The sequence below is a fragment of the Astatotilapia calliptera genome, chromosome 5 (genome assembly GCF_964374335.1).
Source record: "Astatotilapia calliptera chromosome 5, fAstCal68.1, whole genome shotgun sequence".
NCBI lineage: Eukaryota > Metazoa > Chordata > Actinopteri > Cichliformes > Cichlidae > Astatotilapia > Astatotilapia calliptera.
In genome coordinates, this window is record NC_137426.1 from 7,256,006 (window position 1) to 7,279,193 (window position 23,188).

Consider the following 23,188-nt stretch of genomic DNA (forward strand, 5'->3'; position numbering starts at 1 on the left):
CCACAGCTTTGCTTTTCTGGAGTTCAAAGACTTAGTGGTAACAGACTATGATCCTTATGTAATGGTTGCTTTCTTTACTTTTCTCAACAGGTAAGATGGTGTCCATTCAAAAGTACTAAAGTGGCATCCACACTGTAAGTGATTCGCTTGTCATGTACCGATTTAAAGCTAACAGTTGGTTGCTTTCAAGGCTCTGGTTGTCTAGGTATCCCTCCAGTGTGTTTTCTACTAGGTGTCCTGCACTCTCATTAGTAGTTCCTCAATTGCGCTTCTGCAAGTTGAGAAAAGTTTATCTCCTTATCTCCACTAGCTTCCTGCCCATGTCATGATACTAACATTTATTTTGCTCATAGTTGCTTGGAGATGCCAAATTTTATTTGCTTCCTATGGCTCCCATGTTTCTGTGAATCACTTCCAGTGTGTGTAGAGCTTAATGGCTGGTAAAGGGTAGAATGAGGTTCTGGATGGGGTCTTGGTGGAGATCTATGGAAACTTCAGGATCACTTCTAAGATTGGATAAATATTATCAATTTGTTTTGTGGTTGTGGATACAGCATCATATTAATATAGAGCGCACCACAGCCAAATACCACAGTGTGTATAGCTTATGATAATTTGCCATATGTGTCCCCATATTGGCCTTAATAATAAAAAATCCAATTCTTAAGTAGACATTAAACTCGATTGCTGACATTGCTGTAATTTAACAAATGTTTGGTAACTACAACACAAAATTAAGTTAACTATCCATCCAGACAGCTGTAATGGCCAGTTGCTGCTGACTAAATGATGGGCCACCAGTTAAGTGTTGCAGGACAGGATATTTGGATGTCTACAGGAGTATAGTCCCACAATACATTTCCATATAGCAGACATGCATGAACTGGAGTTCTTTACCTGGATTGTGGATGCAGTGGGATCAGTGTTCATGTCATGTCATGTACCCACATTGGCAAAGTATCATTATTACATTAAAAAAAATGCCCCTGTCGTTAATAATCCATGAGTTACTTCCACTCCCTTTAAAAAACCTAGAAAACCTCTGCCTCATCATTCACTTGAAAAATCAAAGAAAATAAAAATTTCATGCACATGGACCACATTCTTTGAGCAATTACTTAATAAATCTGTTTGAGTGTAAATGAAGTAGAGATGAGCAAGTCATTGAGGACACTCCTGAATCACCTGAAGGTTTCTGTAAAGGTTTTACTTCCATTGGTATTATAATTTAATTTTGTGAAGGTCTCCTGTTGTTACAAACTCCTGGCTACGATGTAGTAATGATCAAAAACAGAGAAATGTATCTGTACACCGAACTCGGTGATGCAATTTATTGTCAAGCTTCAAGGTATTGCTTCTGTGTCAAGGTAATTGTACCTTGACAATACCAGTTTTGTTCTAGACATTGGTAATAAATTTATTCATTGAAGCTGAGCATGCAGTTGTATTTTTTTCTCCTTCTCTTTTTGTTGAAATCCATTCTGTGCATCAGCGCTACTATGACTAAAACCAAGATTAATTGCTTTCATATCTCTAGTGTAGAATCACAACCACTGGAACACACAAAGAAGCACACACACACACACACACACACACACACACACACACACACACACACACACACATACAGTGTGTCTTCCTACTACACACATTTCTGCTCAAAGTACAGCGTGTACCAGATCAAAATAAATCTGCATGGATCAAAATGAGACTGGTTTAATTGACAGTGAGGCTTCAGTGCTCTGCAGCCACCATACGACATGCAGGTTCTCTCAGCTGGAACCAAGCATCTCTCCACTGAGAGAAATAAAAGAAAAAAATCTAAAAGGAAAAATGCCCTTTTTAGCTGCATTTGTGCAGAGCAGATAGGGAGGAATGTGTATGCTCTTGTGCACATATAAGAGTTGCTGAAACTATGTATGTGCTTCAGCGAAAATTACCCTTTGTACATAGCATAACTGCACACAGATGATTTTGATAGAGCTTGCTCATCCCTTGTAGGAAATGGAGCATCTATTTGCATGTGACACTGAAGTAGGGAGAGAGTGTGGCGGCTTATTACAAAGCTGAAAGTAGGAGAATCCAATGCGTAATACTCTTGTGTGGACAGAAAACAAGGCTACTATCTCTCTGTCTCATGGGTGCGATGTGAAAAGAGAGGCGAGGGGGGAGATGGATATGGAAGAAATGATACTACTGCTTTACTATGCAACCAGTTTGGCGGCTAAAATGACTGAGCAACATCATCTGAGCCGGGAATAGTCAGTATTTTAAGATAGGGTGAGACTGACATCAGAAGTGACAAAGGCAGGAAAAAGAGAGAGAGAGAAGGAAAGGAAGGACGGAGAACAAGCGTGCAGCTCTGAGGCGTTCCATCATCCACCAAACTCCTGCAGCTTCCCTCTTCCCTCCTCCTCCTCCTGAGAGAAAGAGAGAGAGTGAGCAACAGAGAGAGAGCGAGAGAGTCACGCTTACAAGGCAGCGGAGAAGAGACGTCAAGAGGAGGATCTACAAAGGAAAAAAATCCTTCTCTCTCTTCTCCTTTCTCTCTTCGTGCATCCTACTGGCAGCAAGGAGCGGAGAGGAGTGAAGAGGACCTGGCTTGCAGATTTTCCACGCTGCTTCCCTGCAATTTCTGTGGCTGTATCACAGTGCGTGGAGCGCGGGGAGAGCTGCCGATAGCTTGATCGGTGACATCGCTCCGCAGCAGAAGAGCACCGTAGAGGAGCCAGGATGCTTAACAATCTGACCGACACAGAGGAGGGGGACGGGGGAGCGCAAAGCCAGGGTGAGTGATGGGATGTGTCATGCTGTGACACAAACCCACGAGCAGATACGTGTAAATGGGGGCATTCACATGACAATGCAAGACATGCATATAATGTACATCTGCCCACGCAACCAAGCAGATGGAGAATAAATATATCTACAGCAAATACTTTGCAGATCACACAACATGCACATGCAAGGTGCGTTACAACATCGTGCGGTGGACGGCCTGGATGCCTTTTCTACTGCTGCTCTTACTGCAAGGCTGTTGTGACAGGAATAGTAATGGGTTCACTCCGTACGATGATGGTGTGTATTACAGCTTTGTCCAGCACATGCACACATTTTTCTTTTTTTTTTAACTAATATTCACACAAACTCCCGCACAAATAAGCATACACACATGGACTAACAGTACCTAGCATTTTGTGTTGCAGCCGTACAATCATTCATTCATTCTTCATGGCAACATAAATATTCCCATCACATATGGCATCTCTTTAGACAGGCGGTGCACACACAGACACATGCACACACATGTGCACACAAACATACACAATTACTGATACCAAGCCACCATTGCTGCTAATCCCATCACCCCCAGCTGTCAAAATCAACCTTCCATCAAATCCCCATGGCTCAGCCAGGTCCTCAGTCTCTGCAGGCTTTCAAGAGAGAACCTGTAGGTTGCTGGTTTGTGCATTGAGCTGTGTGGTGAGTGCTCTGTTCACCAGAGAGCGCATAGCTTCTCGGGCCCTGGCGAAAAATAAACCTGTTCTTCTAAGTGCCCGTGACAAGCGTTGCACCTTTCAGAAGAGTATTAAATCATGCATTCGGTTTAAGTCCCGGGTAACCTCAGTTTATTTTTCATTACTCAAAGTGAGGATAATTCTGCTGTTGCCTATGTAAAACCTGCAAACCAACAGCACTCCTCCTTTCTGTCTGCGAAATGTTACAGATTATTGTAGCTCTGCACACATCTCTCTCTCAAGCCTCGGCTTTTTCCTTTGCTGCCCTCTTTTTCCCCTTTTGCTCTCTATATTTGTCTCAGCTGTGTCCTCACTCTTTCATCTCTCTCATTCTGCATTATGCACAAATCTCCCTGTTGTTGTCAGTCCTGGGCTCTAAGGGATGCACTGGAGAGACAGGTTGCGGATGAGAGAACAGTCACTATGCTTCTTCTCCTACCTGTGAGGGCTTAATGATAAAAATAGACCAGTGCTGGGAACATGAATATTTAACTTAATGCGGGCATCTTGTGTTTTTCTTTTTTTTTTTTTTTTTTGGTGGGGGGGGATTACAGTGTTGCGCTAAGAGACATGGGCAGCAGTTGTAAGAGGTTAGTGGCCAGTTTGAAGCATGACCCCATTTTTATGTGTGACAAATTGAAACCATCAAGGGCAGTTTACCAAGCATGATGTGAAACCACATAACAGCACATGCATAAGTGTTAACAGCATATGATTACTTGAGAATACTGCTACCGTGCACTCAAAGCTTAAAGCACTGTGAATTTACTGTCAGAATTAGATATCTGTATGTGCATGCGTGTGTTAATGTTCATGTTGAGAACATGCTAATTGAGTGAGTGTGTCATTGCTCATCAACTCTCTAGCCATACATAGATAAAATACTATGAAATGCACAGTCAAAACAGTAGTTTTCACAGGACTCTTTGCAGTCCTTTAAAAGGATAAAAGAGTGCAGAAAGTCCTGCATCCAGGAGGATAAGTAGCAGGCAACTGCTGCTAATCAAATGATCATCACCAAGTGTAACCATCTCTATAAAAGCTGAGGTATTGGGAGTTTGTGTCATTGCGTTAACACACACCTTAATACTCCAGACCAGGAGTGGATGTCCCACTAAATTCCCCACAAGGTCAGACTCTATAATGCTCACAGAAACAGCAAATTATCTAAAGGCTACATCTCAAGTATGGATGTTTGGAAGAGTTGCCAGAAGAAAGTCTCTTCTCTCTAAAAATATTATTGGTATTATAGGACCAATCACCTCATAACAACTGTCAAGCATGGTGGTTAAGAGGTGAATGTTTGGGCTTGTTTTGCAGCCACAGAACTTGGAGAGTTTGCAGTCACTGAGATAACCATGAACTATGTATACCTGTTTTGAATTTGATTTCTCTGATCAAATGTGGATCATGTAAGAGGGCACTGATCCCAAGAGCACCAACAAATCAGAATTACCTAGAAAAAAAGAAGCATAATCAAGGTGTTGTAATTCCCAGTCAAAGTCCAGATTTCAACATGAATAAAATGCTGGGGCAGAACCTCAGCAGAGCTGTGCCTAACTGAAGGTCCACAAATCTCAATGAACTAAGTCAATGTTGTAAAGAGGATTAGGCCAAAATTCCTTCACAATGACATGAGAGAGTCATAAAGTCATACAGAAAATGATTACTTCACGTTATTCCTTCTAAATGTGGTTCCACAAGCTACTGAATCATGAGATGTACTTAGATTTTTTCACATGACTACATGGAGCCCTGTAAAAACTGTATGAGCATAGAGAGATATATAATTTGGAGACTCATGCAGAGTTGGATAAATGTCTCCCATCACTTAGTCTCAGCGCATCTCTGTTTCTGCCTGTCACTCACCCCTATCTCTACCTTTTTGTCACTTTGCTGTAGGCAGCATCTCTCAGGATAGGGCCTCATTCACACACACGAACACGCGCACACACAAAAATCCATCCTTTTCATTTGAATCATAGCCCTGCTAAGCTAGCTGTTGAACAACGTGAATAACTCTGTTTAGTCATCAGTGCTATGCAGGACAGTTCTTGATCTCGGGGCCTTTTTGCCCCATTACAGTAGGAATGTCAGAGGCTGTTGCTGACTGCTGTCCCTCAGCGATGCTGCTGCTCTCCCTCCTTCTCTCAGGGCTGTGTAGTACTGTCCAAGGTGCTGATTTAAAGCCTTTATTACATAGCTGGGTTACAGCCTAGCAGAGTTGCATACAGCACCAGGGCAGAGCTGTTTGTGTTTGTAGGGGTGTATTATTGCACCACAAACCTTATAAACATCAAGGATGAAAGGAATTTACAGATTAGCCGAAGCTAAAAGTAAAAAAAAGAAATTGATGCATGTTGAATCACAAGCACGTTTACTTATTCATAAGTTGTCATACTTCTCTCCCACCACATTGTTAATTATCTGCAGCTTTCTCTCTTTGGAGCAGTGGAGAGGTGGAAGAGGATGGAATGCAATCAAGAGTTGAAGGGGAGGTGAAGTTTTAGTAATCCATTTGCAGCACAGAAATGGTTTAATGGCAGAGCATGCCTTACTTTTGAAGCACAAGAGGGGAAACTGTCACTGTCTGGAACATGGAGTGACGCAAAGAGATGCATTGCAAGTGGAGGGGGTTGAAAAGATGTTCATTTCCCTACTGGCAGGTGTAAAAATGGTGCCGTGTGTGTGTTTTGTTTTTTCTTTTCTTTTGTAGCTCATGTTGAAATGAGTGGTTTAACATATTTAAAACAGTGTGACAAATATCCATCTACCAAATGCTGTAAAGCTTCTGTCATCATAACAGTGATAAGCTATAGTATAAACGATCAGAATGTCAGAGCACTCATTGTTAAAGTGTATTATTAGGAAAAGCGTTTAGTGTTTTCATGCCTGATTTTCTTGTTAGCAAGCGAACATGATGTACCAAATGTTTATTTCTGTCTTTGTTTTTTTTTGTTTTATTATTATTTATGCATTCCAGTTGCTCATTAACATGTCAGTTCATTGTATTTCCTGTGGTTTAAAGAGTGATTGTTTTTGTTATGTGTGCATAATAGAATATTGCTCATGAGGTCTTCCCAGTCTCAGCAGGGCAGCACACAGCTGATAGGTGATGCTGTCTTTTCCACACTTATTTAGAAAAATTTGAAAAAATGTGTCAAAAGTTGTATTAACAAGATCGCTAAAATACTCAATATCAATTATCAGAATCAGAATACTTTATTAATCCCGAAGGAAATTATGGGTTACAGCAGGCAGCACGCTAATGGCGCATGCGCACTTACAAAGGAACCTATAAATTAGAATAGATTTGAAACAAAAGCTAATGTAATGTAAAGCTAATGTGTTTAGACAGTAATAATCACAAAAGCAAGAGGAGACGCAAACATTGCAATAAATATTTGTAGTTGTTACATAAGAATTTTTTTACATAAGAACTGAACAAATGCACATTTTTAAATAAATAAAGAAATGAATGCAACTGATTTCGTGACGTCCTCGGTTTGAATAAATTTCAGCTCAGCAGTAGACTTTAAAAGATCAGCTCGCATTAGGAAATACTAGGCTTGCATTAACAGTGACAGCGTTTTTTAATACGCACTGACGATATCTGCGAAAAGATGCAGCCATTGCGATATCAACCACTAGTTTTATGTTCTACTTTTTAAAAGTTGCAACTATGGCATTTTGGTCAGTGTCCTCCTAAAAAAACATGATTATTTCTGTTGTAAAGTTGGACATTTTAAAATAGGTGTCATTTTACCACAGGAGTGGATATTGACTGGTTTTTGAAATCAGACTCAGCCCTTCTTCTTCTGCCCTGCTTTAACATCCATAATATGGATAATCTAGAACTAAACTGAATTTCGGGGTGTTATGTATGTTACTCCATCTACAGTTTCATCTATTCATCCATTTCTCTATTGACAACTGCAGAATTTAGTGAACTAATTGATTAGTTAATTAGTTAATCAAGTAGTTTTTAAGCGAAAAATGCCACCTGTTGTCTGTTCAGTTTTTTCAGTTAGAAGGAATTTCTTCTTTCCCTTAATGGATGTGATGTGACTGTTGTTGGCTGTTAGAATTTCATAACAAAGTTGTTGTTTTTTAACTATGTTTTGACATTTTGCATAAAGTGATCTAGAGTGATTGAGAGGATAACCAGTAGATTATTTGATAATGAAAAATAGTCATTAACTCCATCCGTCTCCTCTCTGCACCAGTCTGTACTCTTGGTCCAGGCTGTGAATGGGGTTGTAATGATGTTTTAGTTATGGCTGACTGCATAATACTGCAAAACGCTCCCCGGGGCCCTCTCCTAGGGAAGCAGTTGTTGTGCATGCTCAACGTCATTATTCTCTGTCTACCCACTCTGCGACTTGTCTACTGTGAATGGAGAGTAAGAGGAAGCAGAAATGCACTGTAAGTGAGAGAGACTGCTGGCTAATACAGAACCACAGGCACTTGTTACTTGTAAAGGTGGCTCTCTGGGTGCAAATAAAAATACATTTTCAGTAGCTTAGTGCTTAAGTGTGTTATCTCCACATGAGTAAACAGACACATAGCCCTGCTTGCTTGCAGTATAGTATTCGATTGGTCAGGTTCAGTACTTAATTGCCATGTCAAGAAGTTAATAACATCGGAGGGAAGCGATGTATGCCGTACCCCTCATTAGACACTTGAGTGTCTTTAGGAAGGAGAAACTTTTAAAATTATACAAAAATACTCTTAACCAATTTATATATTTCCTATAGTTGATCCCTTTTTTACATACCCATGCTAATTAATCATCGTTTTTATTCCTCTGTGTGCCACCACCATGGTACAAATGACACCTAAAGTCAGACATGGATACATAATAGCTTATGTTAAACTGAATAGGCTTTCTTATGGTTACCATCAGCAGTGGGTGTCCAGACATAGATATTCATTCATTTGGTTTGTCAATTAAAAACCAGGATGCAATCAGTAGTGATTGGTTCTGCTTCCTCAATGCTTGTTGTTGACTCATACCATTCTGGTGAAAAGCTCAGAGAAGTGTGTGCACATGGTGGTCCCATGAGCACACACACCTGCATATTTAAGACTTCACCATAAGTGATTCTCCTCTTGAGTAAACGTAGCTGATGACATAAATACATTCATTAAGTAGAGAGAATGTAATTGTAATATTACATTTCATCAGCACAAATCCCTGTTCAGCAACAAAAACAGCGATGGGAAAATTACAGGCTCCAGCGGACACTGAGGTAAAAGATTTCAAATGGATGAATGGTCCCGGAGAGAAATAGATGGCCGGTTTTATGGAGGGGAATAGGAGGTCACTGTACATGAAGGAAAGGGATGAATCAGCTAATCGAAGTTGAACACAAGAAATGTTATTTTCTCTCTCATCAGTTTCATTAAAATGAACTAGACTGAATGTTACTGGAAAACTCAGATATGTAAGAATAAAGTGAAGTAGGAATAAATAATTGCAAATACAATTTTTAAAGTAGAACATAATGTCCCTAAACATTTAGACATTTTGAAACACTCACAAGCAATAGTTTTATTATAGTCTTTTTATAATGCAAAAATCTTTTTGGAGCGTTAGACCCCGGTCACATAGGCCTAGGGAAAAAGTGTGTGTTCTGTGTCTGGTTGGTAAGTAGTTGCCGTGTCACTAGAACTAAACTGGTTGCATAGAGAGATACAGTTTCTGCATCTTGTGAGCGCTTTGGCAGGTTACTGGAATCACCTGTTTTAAGACCCAGACTTTGCAAACACTACTCTCTAGGTGGTAGTGAAGCTGTGAAATGTGCAGCACAAACTGGAAACGTTTGCCATCAAAGTAAATCTTCCACCTTTTGTAATGTTTTTGCTTTGTGTAAGGCACAGCTTTTAATTTGAATGCAAATACTCATTTACAGCACACTTTAACCTACAGCAATCTTGATGTTTGCCAACTGGTCTCCAGGCCTGTGTCACTAAGGTTTTAGGCAAGACTTTGGGAGGTTCCTTAAGCTTCCCTTAAATACAAAGAAGAACTGCAGTTCTTCAGTTAAAACAGCTTCCACGATCACGGTTTAACTGTTTTAATTATAATTGTTCTTCATCACCATCACCCACAATTAATTGAAAATCTTCTTTCCTGAAAAGTTTATTATCGTCAGTTTTGTTGTTTAGGTTTTTTTTTATATGTCGGTGATGTGTTTTCCTCCCCTTTCAGTCAGTCCAAAATCAATGAAGCAACATGAAGATGCTTTTAGCATTCTATTTAGTTTTAGGCTTTCATTTAAGGTCACTGATTTCACTCAAAAATAATATTTAGGGGCATTTGACGCATTCAGTTTTATGGAGCTGAATAACTGCTTTTCACCATTAATACCCCTCTGTTCAGCTAAAGCAAAATGTTCCGATTCACTCTGAGATTTTCAAAGGACCTGCTATAAAATGTTTGAAATACAAAGAAGGATTAGAGGAGATTGATGGGTATACAGCTATAAAAAGGGTATACAGCTGAATAAAACACTTCTTTTTGGTCTTTTTAACACGTTGCATACACTTCCGCAATGTAATGATGATTTAACACTTTGTCTGCAGGCGGAATTTGTTATTAATGGTCAGAGAGATTTGAGACTCTTCTCAGTACATGTAGTTTACTCAACAAAAGAAATCCACTTGGTTCGGGTGCACCAGTGTGGGAATCTGCACACCGCAGATAAAGTAAATCAAAAGCCGACAGTGCACACTCCACACCCCTGAGGGAGTGACACATTCTTGTTTACCTCCGGCTTGTTATTTGAGAACCCAAGTCTTTGATGAGTCTCTCAATTTCCACGTTATCTGACATTAGTGTGAACCAACCTGTGCCAGGAGATGGAACCATAATGAAAAGTCACATATTGATTTACTCTCACTCATATAACTATTTGTGGGGTGTGAGGTAGTGTGTAGTTGAGACCGACCTCAGAAACATGATAGCCTCCTGTGCCGGTAGGACAGCAATCACAGCAGCATTGACTCACTACATAGATTCTTCCGTTTTGTCACTTGAGACCAAATAAAAGCTAAAGAACCCCTGTTACTACATCTGTGTGTGTGTCTGCATGTGTCGCAGCCTGGCTTCATCCCATTTTATCAAGCTGTTTTCTTTTGGCTCGAGAAAGAAAAATAACCAAGTAGATAATGTAGATTTCCATGGTTACAGTCTGACCTGCTGGAAATAATTTTGATATTTGCTAGATGTGCACCCTTTACACCGAAGTTAAATATGACATACAAAATACAGCACATACAGTCACTCATCAGTCAATACATATAATAAATTTAAGTCACATTGATAAAGAATGCATTATTTCAGGTGATGAGTTTTACTGGTGTATAATTATTTATCTTTCATAGACGACATATTTTGCTCTTTTCAAGCTTACATGTTACCGCTGTTTCATGCCACACTCTTCATCTCCATAACATCCTTTCATCTCCCTTTTTATTGCCTAGGTAACCACCAGCCAACTTAAAAAATGTGCCCACTGTCATGAGCGTACGTGGAGTTTAGTATGGGAGTGTAAACTATGACTGTAAAACATGTGCACAATGTTTTTTCCACACTAATATTGGTGAAACAAAGTCTTATTGGCTGGTTTTAACGTCACCCAAGAGCAGAAAGAAGCTCATTATCATGACAGTGTTAGATGAAGCGAGGGGTGGAAGGATGGACATACATATATGTGTGTATTGGTGTGTGTGGGAGGATTCGCGGTTGCGTGGCATGGCATTGTGCGATTGCTGCATCTTTAAACTAGTAAGCAGCTTAATTTTTTGGTGGGTATGAGTGGGCAGAGGGACTGCAAGGCCAGCAGCGGAGGTTTCTGCAGAACCAAGAAACTCCTTGGATGAAAATCAAACACACAGACTTGTAATTGGGCAGGGGAAGGATGTTGGGGAGGGGCTGAGAGGGGGATCAATCGCTCTCAGGCTGCTTCATGTCCAGGATGGTCATTCTGGCCAGCCACTGGACTCTATTGTACACACACACACACACACACACACACACAGCATGTAGTGTCTGGGCTGGATGGGGACTACTAATGAGGCAGATGGACAGCATTATACTTTGCATAAGAACTTCAATGCACAGATTCTGGTTCTGATCATGCAAATGATAAGCTTAGATGATGTGAAAGCTTTTCACTGATTAATTACTAAACCAGTAATAAGTAATGAAGCTCATAAATGCAGAGGGAATACATTCAAAAAAGGAAAAACAGCAAATTCTGTTGAATTTCCTCTTCTCTTCATTGATTCGCTCATGCTAAATTTGCAGAATTAGGACCCAAATTCAGAATCACAGACAGATTGAAAGTAAAGCTAACCTTTAATTCCAGGCTGAGAGAAATAAAACTGAAACTAGAGACTAAAAAATACTAAGGAAATGCATGAAGATGAAAATGTCAACAATTCAACCAAGCGCTTTATAGAGAATATTGAATTTGAATAATAACCAAGAAAGAGCCCATAACCCTGGGTCCAAAACTGAGGATCATGACACCAACAATAGTAGGAGTATTTTGGAACTGGAGCCACACCGCTTAACAAGGTAGAGGGGGTGTCAGAGGTTAGGGTATCATCATAAGTGTAAGGATAGATGCCGATGTGTCTGTAATACTTTAATGTGCGTAGGTATTTGCTGAAATCAAAGTTTGCTTTTTGAAAATGTAAAATAACAATATTCTAATATTAAACTGCATGTAAAGTGATTGTATTTCACACTTTCTGTATCTAGTTGTACATGGATGACGTGAACACGACTGTGAAAACGCAACATGATTAACCTGTCAGAGCAAAATCAATACACAATAGATTGGAACAGATAGGTGTGGAAAGTAAATGTGCACTATAGTAGCAAAATTGTGATGATTATAATGGCTCTATATTATATATTATTATACTTGACAGGTGGTTTTACTTCTGAGAAAGAAGTTATTTCCTGTTAATCACTAATCAAAGTTGATAGGGAGATTTCCACTGATAGCTGAAATGTCACAGACGCTGCACCTCTCATTCATTGCACATCATGACATCCAAGTCCCTCTGTTTTATAAAGCCTGATACCTATTATAAATCTCCCCATTCGCTTGACTGGCCACATTAAAGCCACATTAAAGCCTAGTGGTCCAGTCTCAATTTTGACTTTAATGGCCGCAAGTGGTGATGAAGTTTTAGTAATACTGTCTTTTCAGGTTTCCCGTTAGCCCTGGGGTCAGCAAACTTTAACACCCAAAGAGCCATTTGGACCCGGTTTCCACGCAAAAGAAAACACTGGGAGTCGCAAATACTTTTTGACATCTAAAATGCAGATAACACTGTATATATATTTTTTTACTTTTATGCTTTGTGTGACCAACTAAGGTGTGTTTCTTATGAAATCCATGAAGTGCTACAGAGAAAATTACATTTTATTTATGTAATTAACACATTATGAACTCTTAAAGAAATATAACAAAAGGAAAGACACCCAGCTGAACTAAAATGATCCATGTAGCAAACAAAAACTGTTGTGAGCCGCCACCCTTATATCGCCTTTGGGCTTTTGGAGCCTTGACCTGGCTTTTGAAAAATAATTGAAAAAAAAGCACTATGCTGCTAAAAAAAAAGAAAAATAGATATTTGCAAAATTCTGCCTAAATATGTATTTTACCTGGTTAATGTGTGTGGCGGGGCATGGTCTGCAGCACCGCTGCAGGAGAGGCGGACGCACCTGAGTGGCACCCGCAATCACACCTCATCGCCTTAACGTCTGTGATATCTATGCTGTTGTTGGTATGTGTCGGGCTGTGAGCTGAAAAGCTACAGCAACCATGTGTGAAAATGGTCAATAAAGAGATGCTGAAAAGCATGTTATGATATGATATGATATGATATGATATGATATACCTTTATTAATCCCACAAGGGGAAATTTCATGTTTATGGAAACATCGTCGTTTCTGGGCATTAGGTTGCCCAGAGCATCATTATTCCAATTTCCAAAAAAAAAAATCTAAATTCAGATTTTTGCAACTGCCAAAAATGCAATGAACATTTTTAACAGTAAGCATTGGTTATTATCCGGTTTCCTCTTCATCCATTGCTTGAAGTGACAGATCAATGTACGAGGATGTGGCTGGATTAGGGCCATTATGAATGGGACACAAAGAGCAAGACTATAATTTGAACATTTTCAATAGTGGGGCTATCACTGGAACTGTTTACGAAAATAGCCATTCATTGTAGAAGGAGGACAGCCCCCAAGATCCACCAGGAAAAAAAAAAGCTGTCCACAGCTAATTCTTTAAAACATGTACACAAAACAAGCTTATTACTTACCATCAACATCAATTAACTGTCTATGGTTCCACATATATATTCTGTGTGCATCTATAAATATCTTACATAATTTGCACCATTGTAACTTTCACAGAAAGATTTCCTCTCAGCAGCCACTCCAATGCCATTTAGGTATAGTTTCGCCTTCAGTTAAGAAGGTGGTTTCTCCCTGGGTCTATCCATCTTTTTCTAGTTGATAACTGTCAGTCAGAGTGTGTGGGGCTGATATGCCTATATGAATAGTATTTCCCATTTTGCCATGGCCCACAGAGTCTATCAGCATCCTCAATAAATGGAAATAAACCATCTGTCACTTGGCCCACTCCACAAGCGGTGACGTTGTGCCACTTGCCCCCCCCCCTCCATCCCATCTTGGCCTTCAATTGGAACCCATTTAACTATTGTAACATAGGAAATGGAAGAACTTAACTGGAGAGCTTTGAGATTGGTGTTGTATGTGCTGCAGCATAAATAAAGAGGATTTCAGAGAATCAGAGGAATCTCAGTGTTTGATGTTTTATGTTTAGCAAGCAGCATTAGAGGGTGTACTGTCTCCATGGATTGCCAATTTACAGAAGTTTAATTTCATTTTTCGGTGCTTGACAAGATCTTTTACTGACTCGTCTTGTCTGGTCTTCTTCCTCTCACCCCTAACCGGAGATGGCCACCCCCTCCCAGAGCCTGGTTCTGCTGAAGGTTTCTTTCTGTTTAAAGGTAGTTTTTCCTTCTCACTGTGACCAAAGTACTTGCTCATAAGGGGTCATGTGATTGTTGGGGTTTTCTGTTTTCTCCGTGTTATTGTATAGTCTTTACCTTCCAATAGAAAGCTCCCTGAGGCAACTGTTGCTGTGATTTGGCGCTATATAAATGAAACCAAGGTACAAAAAGGGGAAAAGTCAATTCCATTCAAATGTAAATTTTCATTGTGCTTCAGTTTGGCTTTGTTTTTTAGGTGCAACATGAAGGGTGTATGATAGTTGTAAAATTTGTCAACATCTCTGCACATTATACAGCTTTTGATGGAAGTTGGTATAAATGAAATGAACAACGAATGCAGTGACAATGGTTGTAGTTTGCAGCTTATTTTAATTCATAAAGGGAAAAAAGCCTTTCTCTCTGTTGACAGCATTTCAGTGTCATTGTTGTCTGTTCTCCAAGACAGATTGGAGAAGAAGTTGCCTTTTCTTAATGCTGCATGATGGACGTGACACTTTCATTCAAGACACTTTTTGTTCAGAAGTGCATCTTGACTCACCTGCTAAGCGGCATGAAAGCAATCTGCTTCTTAAATTAGAAGTCCTTATGTTGTTTTTATTTTGCCTTGTAATGATCATGATCCATCAATGGAAGGTTTTCACCTAGCTCCATATATTCTTAGAAAACTTGAAACAGAAAGCTCTGTTTCTGTTTCATGTTTCACCTTTTGTATGGTTTTTTTTCAATAGCTGTCAAGTGAAGCCTTTGCCCTCAGATCCATTTGCTCTATGTCCGTCTCTGAGAAAGAGACTTCTGCATGTATGCGCCCATCTGTGAGAGTAAGAGCTTTCTTTGACCTCTCTTCAGTAATCCCTGGACCTCTACTTGCATACTGCTGATCCCTCCTCATTTGCTATCTATCTGCTTCTTCTTTTCCCACCCTGTCATCTTCATCCAGGATGTCTTATTAAACCCAACACGTCCTAATCCCTTCAACCTCCTATTCAGCAGCTGTCTGCCAGATTGGTCATCTGTCAGCTACGGTTTTTGCTTAGTGCAGCCCAGGACCTCGGCTCAGCAGCTCTTTGTCAGTGCTGGGCCTAACCTCAAGAACTTTGTGCTGCCCATTCAAACACAAGCAGTTGTAGTTTGGGTTTTTGGGGTTTCTGATATTTGTGCCATTTAAAAGAAATAGTATGTTTATCCTTTTGAGGGTGAACATAGGGCTGGGCGATATGGCTTAAAATCCATATCGCAGTATAATTTGAAGCATGTGCGGTAACGATATATATCGCAATATATTATTTTCTTTTGTATAACGTATTTTACACATTATAAGGCCCACTCAAAAACCTTTAATTTTCTCAAAAATCAGAGAAAGGTCAGAGTATTACAGCTACCGTAGTCAGGAGCCTTGCGGAGTAATCTGGGTCCAAAACTCCGTCTTCTTCAGGTCCCAAAGTCAAACGAACACTGAGGCATTACTGAGAGTTAAAAACTGTCTAAATTCTTTCATCTTTAATAAAATGATCAGTGTTGCTGCTTTATCGGGTGTAACAATTAAGTTGGACATCCAGGCATCCATGAATACAGAATTTAGAGCTGGGCGATATGAGATTTTTTCATATCACAATATGTTTTTTTCATTTCAGGCGATAACGATATCTATCACGATATAAGCCAAATAACTATATTTGTAAGATTTAAATGTGCCGTTGCTCACAAGTAAAATGTGAAATAATCAGCAGCTTGTTTTTATTTAAATATTTATTTCCCATAATAAGTTCAACAGGGTAGATGTACTTAAGGAACATGAGACTTTTTCAGATAAATAAAGGCAAATATTGCAAACTACACAAAAGGCAGCCGCTAAAGCGTTTAAGTTTCAAAATAGAACAAACGAAACAGACTACTAAATTGTCAATTCCACTTAGAAACAAAATATTAATTCTAAAAATAAATCTTAGTTTGTGTTACAGAAGAACAGACAAAACTGACTAACTTTTGTCAATATCAAATAAACTGAGAACTAAAAGGAAATTCTCAATCTCTCCTTGTTGTATAGCTTAGCTTTTCAAACAGTTTTAACAGTTACTTTAGTCTGACAAAAGCCGAATGACGAATTAGCGCTTCCAGTCAGAGACTGAGGCTACGTCCACACGTACACGGGTATTTTTGAAAACGGAGATTTTCCGTTTTCGTTTTAAAAAATAATCCCGTCCACACATAAAGGGAGAAATGAAGGAAAACGCTGCTATGAACATGCCAAAGCAGCAGGTGGCGCTAGATTCCTAACCGTGCAGAAATGTTGGCCAATCAGAAGTCTAGAAGCCTCGGTGGGAAAAAGTAAACAAAGCTGGGGCATAGAAGCAGAACCGAGTCGTATGTGTGGAGGGACAGTAACTGTGTGTATATGTAAGCATTTAAACACTGCAGAGAGTAGAATTAACAGTAACAGTATTGTAGAAATTCATTTCACCGAAACAATAACGTGGCGCACAGTGTGACGCATGCACCAGTTTATTGTATTTCCAGACTTGCTTTCGGCACAATTTACAGTGCACGCTACTCTGTTTTTGTCAGACTTGAAATAGCCGAAATACCTTCACACTACGGAACTTCTATGGCTCTTCCGTTCGACAATCTCTCCGGCGTTGGAACCATTATCTGTTTTCTCTTCGGTCACGCTCGGTTGATTTTTCTAGTCGGCACACTCATTTCCTCCATTACCCGCTGGCTGCTTCCCAAACAAACACACGTGCGGCTTGGCACTTGTGCTGTACGTAACAAGTCACGCGACGTGACGCTGCGGCTGTGATTGGTTCGGCTCTGCGCTACTTAATTTGGATTGGCTGATCTTTTTTTTTTTTTTTTTTTTTAAGAGGACAAGAGCGACGAGGTCTATCGCGATAGCTTAATTTCTCTATCGAGTAAAAGTTATATCGCGATACATATCGTTATCGTTCTATCGCCCAGCTCTAACAGAATTTATTAAATTCAACGGAGTTAGAAGTTAGCAGGAAGTTAGCTCGCTAGTTTCCACCTAAACATGATATAGCATGTTCTGACTGAGAGATTAATAAAAAAATTAAAACGTACAGCTCTGCTATCACTTCCAACATAAATGAAGACAGAAAAGTAAACAGCAGTGACCTCTGTAGGGTTACTGAAATTGGACTAGCTGGTATATAATGATGTCCTACATGATCGCTTGCAAAACAGCTATGTTAGCATAACATTAGCACAGTAAAGCTGAAGGATGAACGCTAACCTTTTTCCACTCGATAAAATTTAACGTGAGGATTTCTGGTGGTCAGGGACAAATGCAATTGCATGGCAGGATGTTATAAACGGATCAAACTTCAGTCAGGAGAACAACTGAAATAATCCATCCACAATACAAGGTTAGTCATTAATATACTGCAACAACATGGGAATAGAGCAGCTGCGAGAGAATTCAGCATTAATTAATCAATGGTACAGAAGTGGAGGAAGAACAGTAATTTGCAGATGTTGTTGTGTTTGCAGCCGCTGCAATGCTTTCGACCAAAACAGGCGCAGCTTGTGCTATCGTGGTAGAGCGGTATAGTCAAAATCTCTACCATTGGCCAAATTTATATCGTTTCTACCGTATACTGTTTATACCGCCCACCCCTAGGTGAACATACAGTTTTTGCTGTCTGCTGCATACACTAGGCATGTCTTCTGGGATATCATTGGTGCAGCTTTTCACTCATTTGCCTAATTTCATTAAAGTCGATGATGCAGAAGGAGGGACCAAAGGAGCCTTTGATAGTTGATAAGCACAATGAGAATGACACAGTGATGAGAAAGAGACAGGGGGGCTCATGGGATGGGTTGGTACAATGGTGTGCTCCAGCACATCAAAGAATTCCTCAGCTGATCTGTCAGCCATCTTGTTTAGAGACATCTGCTAAGTTAGTTAACTTTAGAATAACACTGAGTACTTGTTAAGGCAACATGCAATGCCTTGTGGTTTTAATGCAATATCTATTTTTTAGGTCTTTGAACTCTGTCTGAAATTTCCAAAGAGGAGTGAAGCATTTTAGATGTTGAAGTATTTGTCAATCACACAGCAAGAAGTGAAGGACTGACATGACAGCCCCAGTAAAAGAGCCAAAAGCTGCGCATTTTTGGCAAAAAATAATTAGGTCAGCTATACAGTACTTTTATTGTTTCCATTGATTTTTTTTTCCCTTATGGAGACACTACAGAAAGGTTGTTACAGTTACCATCTGGTGCAGTTTATACCTCTAAACTTCTTTTCTTTTGGTAAATTTCTTTACAAAGACAAATGTTAAATAACATAGCAACTATTCAGATATTATCTTGAGATGTGTAAAAAAGGGTTATGTTCCACAACAAATGGGTTATGTTCCAAACAAACCTTTTACTGAAAATAAATATGGGGTGATCGTGGCTCAAGAGTTGGGAGTTCGCCTTGTAATTGGAAGATTGCCGACACTTCACCCGTTGCCTACTGGTGGTGGTCAGAGGGCCCGGTGGCGCCAGTGTTCGGCAGCCTCGCCTCTGTCAGTGCGCCCCAGGGCAGCTGTGGCTACAATGTAGCTGGGGTCCTTAGGGACTAGTAAAGCGCTATACAAATACAGGCCATTTACCATGAAGTGCTGCATTTTTAACTCTAACATATGAGTAAAACAAGAGTAAAAACATTTCTCATTTATGCATATTAAACTGTTGTATATAAGACCCATGATATATGTCATTGACACTAAAGCCTGCCTGCAAAATACTGCACAAAACCTGTCCAGAAGTTTGTAACATTACTTATCCTTATGGCTCCAGCACTGTCATATCCATAGGAGTTACAAATAACATATTGGCATGAGAAAAAAAATGACAGACAAGATTTATCATACACATATGCTCTGAATAATATTTTCATATAATAGAAAGATAATCTCATTAATTACAAACCATATATTTTGTTTTATTAAAAATCCCTTGCACAGGTAAACCTAGTGTTGCCATTTAATGATTTCCTCTGCTTTTGCTCTTCAAATGGAGGAAACGAGTTAAAAAAAGTGTGCCTGTGGCTTTATTATTTTACTTCTATGGCAGCTGTCATCCTCTGTTTTGGAGCAGAAAGCAACAGAGAATAATAATCTATGTTCTGTATGTTTTGGGCCTGAAGGCCCAACAAGGCCTATTGGTTCATGTTTGGCCAAATCATGTCTGACTGAATGAGGCCATCAGATTCATATTTGGGATTTAGTGTGGGAGGCTTTACAGTAATGCTTTCATGCTCAGACTACGGTCAGGTAGATCTGTGAACATGCACTTGTTGTTTAAGATGCCCACTGCTCGTGTCATTACTGCAGGCTCACTGCTTATACCGCTGCTCCTCTTTCAACTCATAAATATGGACACAGATGGCATCAAACAAAATATTACGCAAATATCTCTGCAGCCTCCAGGGTTACTAAATCTGAATAGTTTTGTAAACCCCAAAATCACTCAAGGCTCATTTACTAAAAACAACCTCTCTAGCCAGGTCCATCCATACATACATTAGTATAAGTGTTAGTATTAGAATTTGTATGTGTTTATCAGTCTGTACATGTTGCCGCAGTGAAAATCTTTCGCTCAGCTTCGCTGCTGCTGTAGCAACCAGGATCCATCCTGCCTCCATTATTCAACAACGCAAGCAATTGCCTCTAGAAGTGATATAGGCAGAAACATTGTCTCACGCATACAAATGTGAAGGTTAGCATGTCATCCATCCTCAAATGGATCACTTTCTCTGGCAATGAGACAAATCATGGTAGCGGGACTAAAGTGCCCCTCCACCCCCGCGAGTGAATGCATAATGGCACAGTCAGATGGACGTATACTCGACAAGTTATCTGTTCACCAAAAGCATAAGGAGGCAATGACTCTGCTCATTTCTGATAAGAGGCAGAGGAAACGATAGAGAAAGGGACTGCTTGCAACTCCAGCCTTTATCCTTGGCTGCATGGCCAGTTGCTATAGCAACATGACTTTGCATTCCTTTTCACCTGCCGTTTTTGATCAGTTCTCATTCTTGCCTCTCTCTCACCAACCTTCCTTTGTCCTGAAATGCCTCACCACTGCGGCTGACTTACCGTCACTCGTTTAGAGAAGACAGATTCCAGATCTGTCATGCCTGCAATATCAGCTTCTATCACAAGCATTTAGTACAGTCAGATTGTCATCAAGGTGCACTCTACCCCCATCCACCTACTCATGTTGTAATGTACAACAGTGTCATAACTTAAAATCCCTATGGTAGAACTACCATCATTATCTCTTTACTGTGGTCACCTAGAAGCAGATTTTGTGTTCAGATCTTTCTGAGTGTTGCAACACCACCTACAGAATCACTCACACCCCAGCATCATGACTGATCAGAGGTAGGAGTCACTGGAATCTCCATTGAACCAGTTCAGCCACAGCACATTCCGCCATCATCTGTCAGTCCTTCTAGATAATCCTTAAAGTTTGCAGAACCCCAAGCCCCCCCTCCTATTTTGGTCATAGGAGCGCCTTAACGAAGCAATCAGATCAAGTACGCCTTGAAACTGCTCTTAAATGATCAGAGATACACAACCAGTAATATATGTTGGTTTTGGTGAAGACCAACAATCCCCCACACAAAGCTGATCGGCAGTGAACTTGCAAATATTTGACATTTTCAACCACTCAACAAACCCAAGTGTGGTAGTTCCTAAAGAGTCAATCAAGCTGCAAGCTAATGACCAATCAGGAGCCAAGAGTCTCTGGAGTGTCCATGGAGCACCTCAGCTACTGTACACGCCGTCATTATCCTTACATTCTTTGAGACAAATTGCATAGCCTACCAAGACTTTAATTTGAGCCATAGGATATCTGCACCTCCCTGGTGCAGTCAAAAAAAACAACGAGACATTTGTGTTGCCGAAGGTTAGATGTAGCCAATTATATGCCACACACACCCTTTATTGCATACTTGAACTGTATATGTGTTACAGTAGGGCTGGGCGATATATCGAGTTTTTTAAAAATATCAATATATTTTTATACGAGATATAAGCTGTGACAATATCGTTTATATAGATATAGTCTATGTTACGTTATAATTATAGTTGTGGAGCCACAAGTTTTCCTCTCTTTCATCCACTTTTGTCTTTGCGCAACATTACTCGGCCTCGTCTCTCCTTCACTGAACACAACTCCCCCTCCTTCCCCATTGCTTCACCTGCAAGCAGCGACAAGATGGACACGGCAAATCTCCATTAACGAGTTACTGCGCATCGCCCCGTGCGTGGGGCTGGACGGCGTCAACGTGCTAATGAGCTAACCACACTAACGAGCTAACCACGCTAACGCCATGCACAGCCTAAAATCCTTTCATTTTCTCAAAAGTTGACAGCGCGCCTTATGTATGAATTCTGGTTGTGCTGGATGACCGCAAACCGATTTTGTGTGGAACACGGCGCTCAGCAATCTGTCAAAAAATGTTTTAGTTCGACTTTGATAAGCTACGGAGCTGCACCGCTTGATGGATTGTCGGAGCATTACGGCTACCGTAGTCCGGAGCCTGGCGGAGTGATACGTACTGTGCTTCAACGTAATATTACCGTATTGTGTGTGTATAAGGACCATAAATGGCACCTGTAAGAGACACGGTTACGAAGCAGATTTCAAACTCCAGGCTGTCAGTCACACAGTAGAACTTGGGAACAGAGCAGCTGTGAAATCTGTCTTTGTTATTGTGCTCAGCGTCTTTTAGTTTACATTTTGACTGCACAATTGTGAGCTCTTTGTTATGCACAAAAACAACATAGTTTTCTTTTATTTATGGAGCATTATTATTTAATAAATGCTCATAATTTATTTTTGAGTAGTTTTTTTCATGTACATCTATCCTGTATGTTAATAAAAGTGCCTGTGTGACATCTGGGACACAGCTTTGACTAAGAACTCTCTTTTTGTTCTTACTTTATGGCTTTAAAAAAAAAATCGAGATATATATCTTATATCGCCATCCAGCTAAAAAATATCAAGATATGAATTTTGGGTCATATCGCCCAGCCCTATGTCACAGGTTCCATCATTTGAAGCCTGTTTTCCTGGAATGGTTCTGTACTAATTAGTCTGTTTTAATCAGGCAAGTGAAAAGAAAGAACTCTGTGCATGTCTTGTGTAATGGGTATATAGATGGATAGTGACAGTCAGTGCTGCATGAGGGAAACAGGCGAGCAGAGAGTATAGCCTGAACTGGAGCACTGAGGCTTGATAAGTTGACTTCTATTCAATATCAGCTGGTAACCGTTCTTATATAAATTAACTGTTGTTGATATATTATATTTTTTTTCACACATATAAATTTCTGCAGAACTGTTGATCATTGAAGTGACACATTATGGAGGAATGATATGTGTTTGTTTTCATAAAACACCTCTGATGACTTGGCTGTGTAGATGGAAAATTGGATTCTCGTATATTTTTTGCTGTTAGACTAAATAGGACTGCTGCACCGGATTGTCTGCAGAAGTGATTTCACTGGGAAATTGTTGCTAAAAATTCTGCGTGGTTATGAGGAGGAAGCTCGTGCGTGCGGGGGGGGGGGGGGCT

At 40.0% G+C, this 23,188-nt stretch overlaps 1 protein-coding gene across 4 annotated transcripts in view; it reads left to right on the top strand.

The window, feature by feature from the left end:
- The window catches only part of slc12a5a (solute carrier family 12 member 5a), a 204,328-nt gene that overhangs the window by 91,717 nt on the left and 89,423 nt on the right, over positions 1-23,188 (top strand). The window contains exon 1 of one of the 4 annotated variants that reach the window (XM_026166928.2): positions 1,629-2,788. The exons of the other annotated variants lie outside the window; for them this stretch is intronic. Within the exon in view, the coding sequence (XP_026022713.1) occupies positions 2,734-2,788 (55 nt within the window). The 5' untranslated portion in view covers positions 1,629-2,733. Of the gene's footprint in view, positions 1-1,628; positions 2,789-23,188 lie in introns of those variants that run through there. 4 annotated transcript variants of the gene reach the window in all.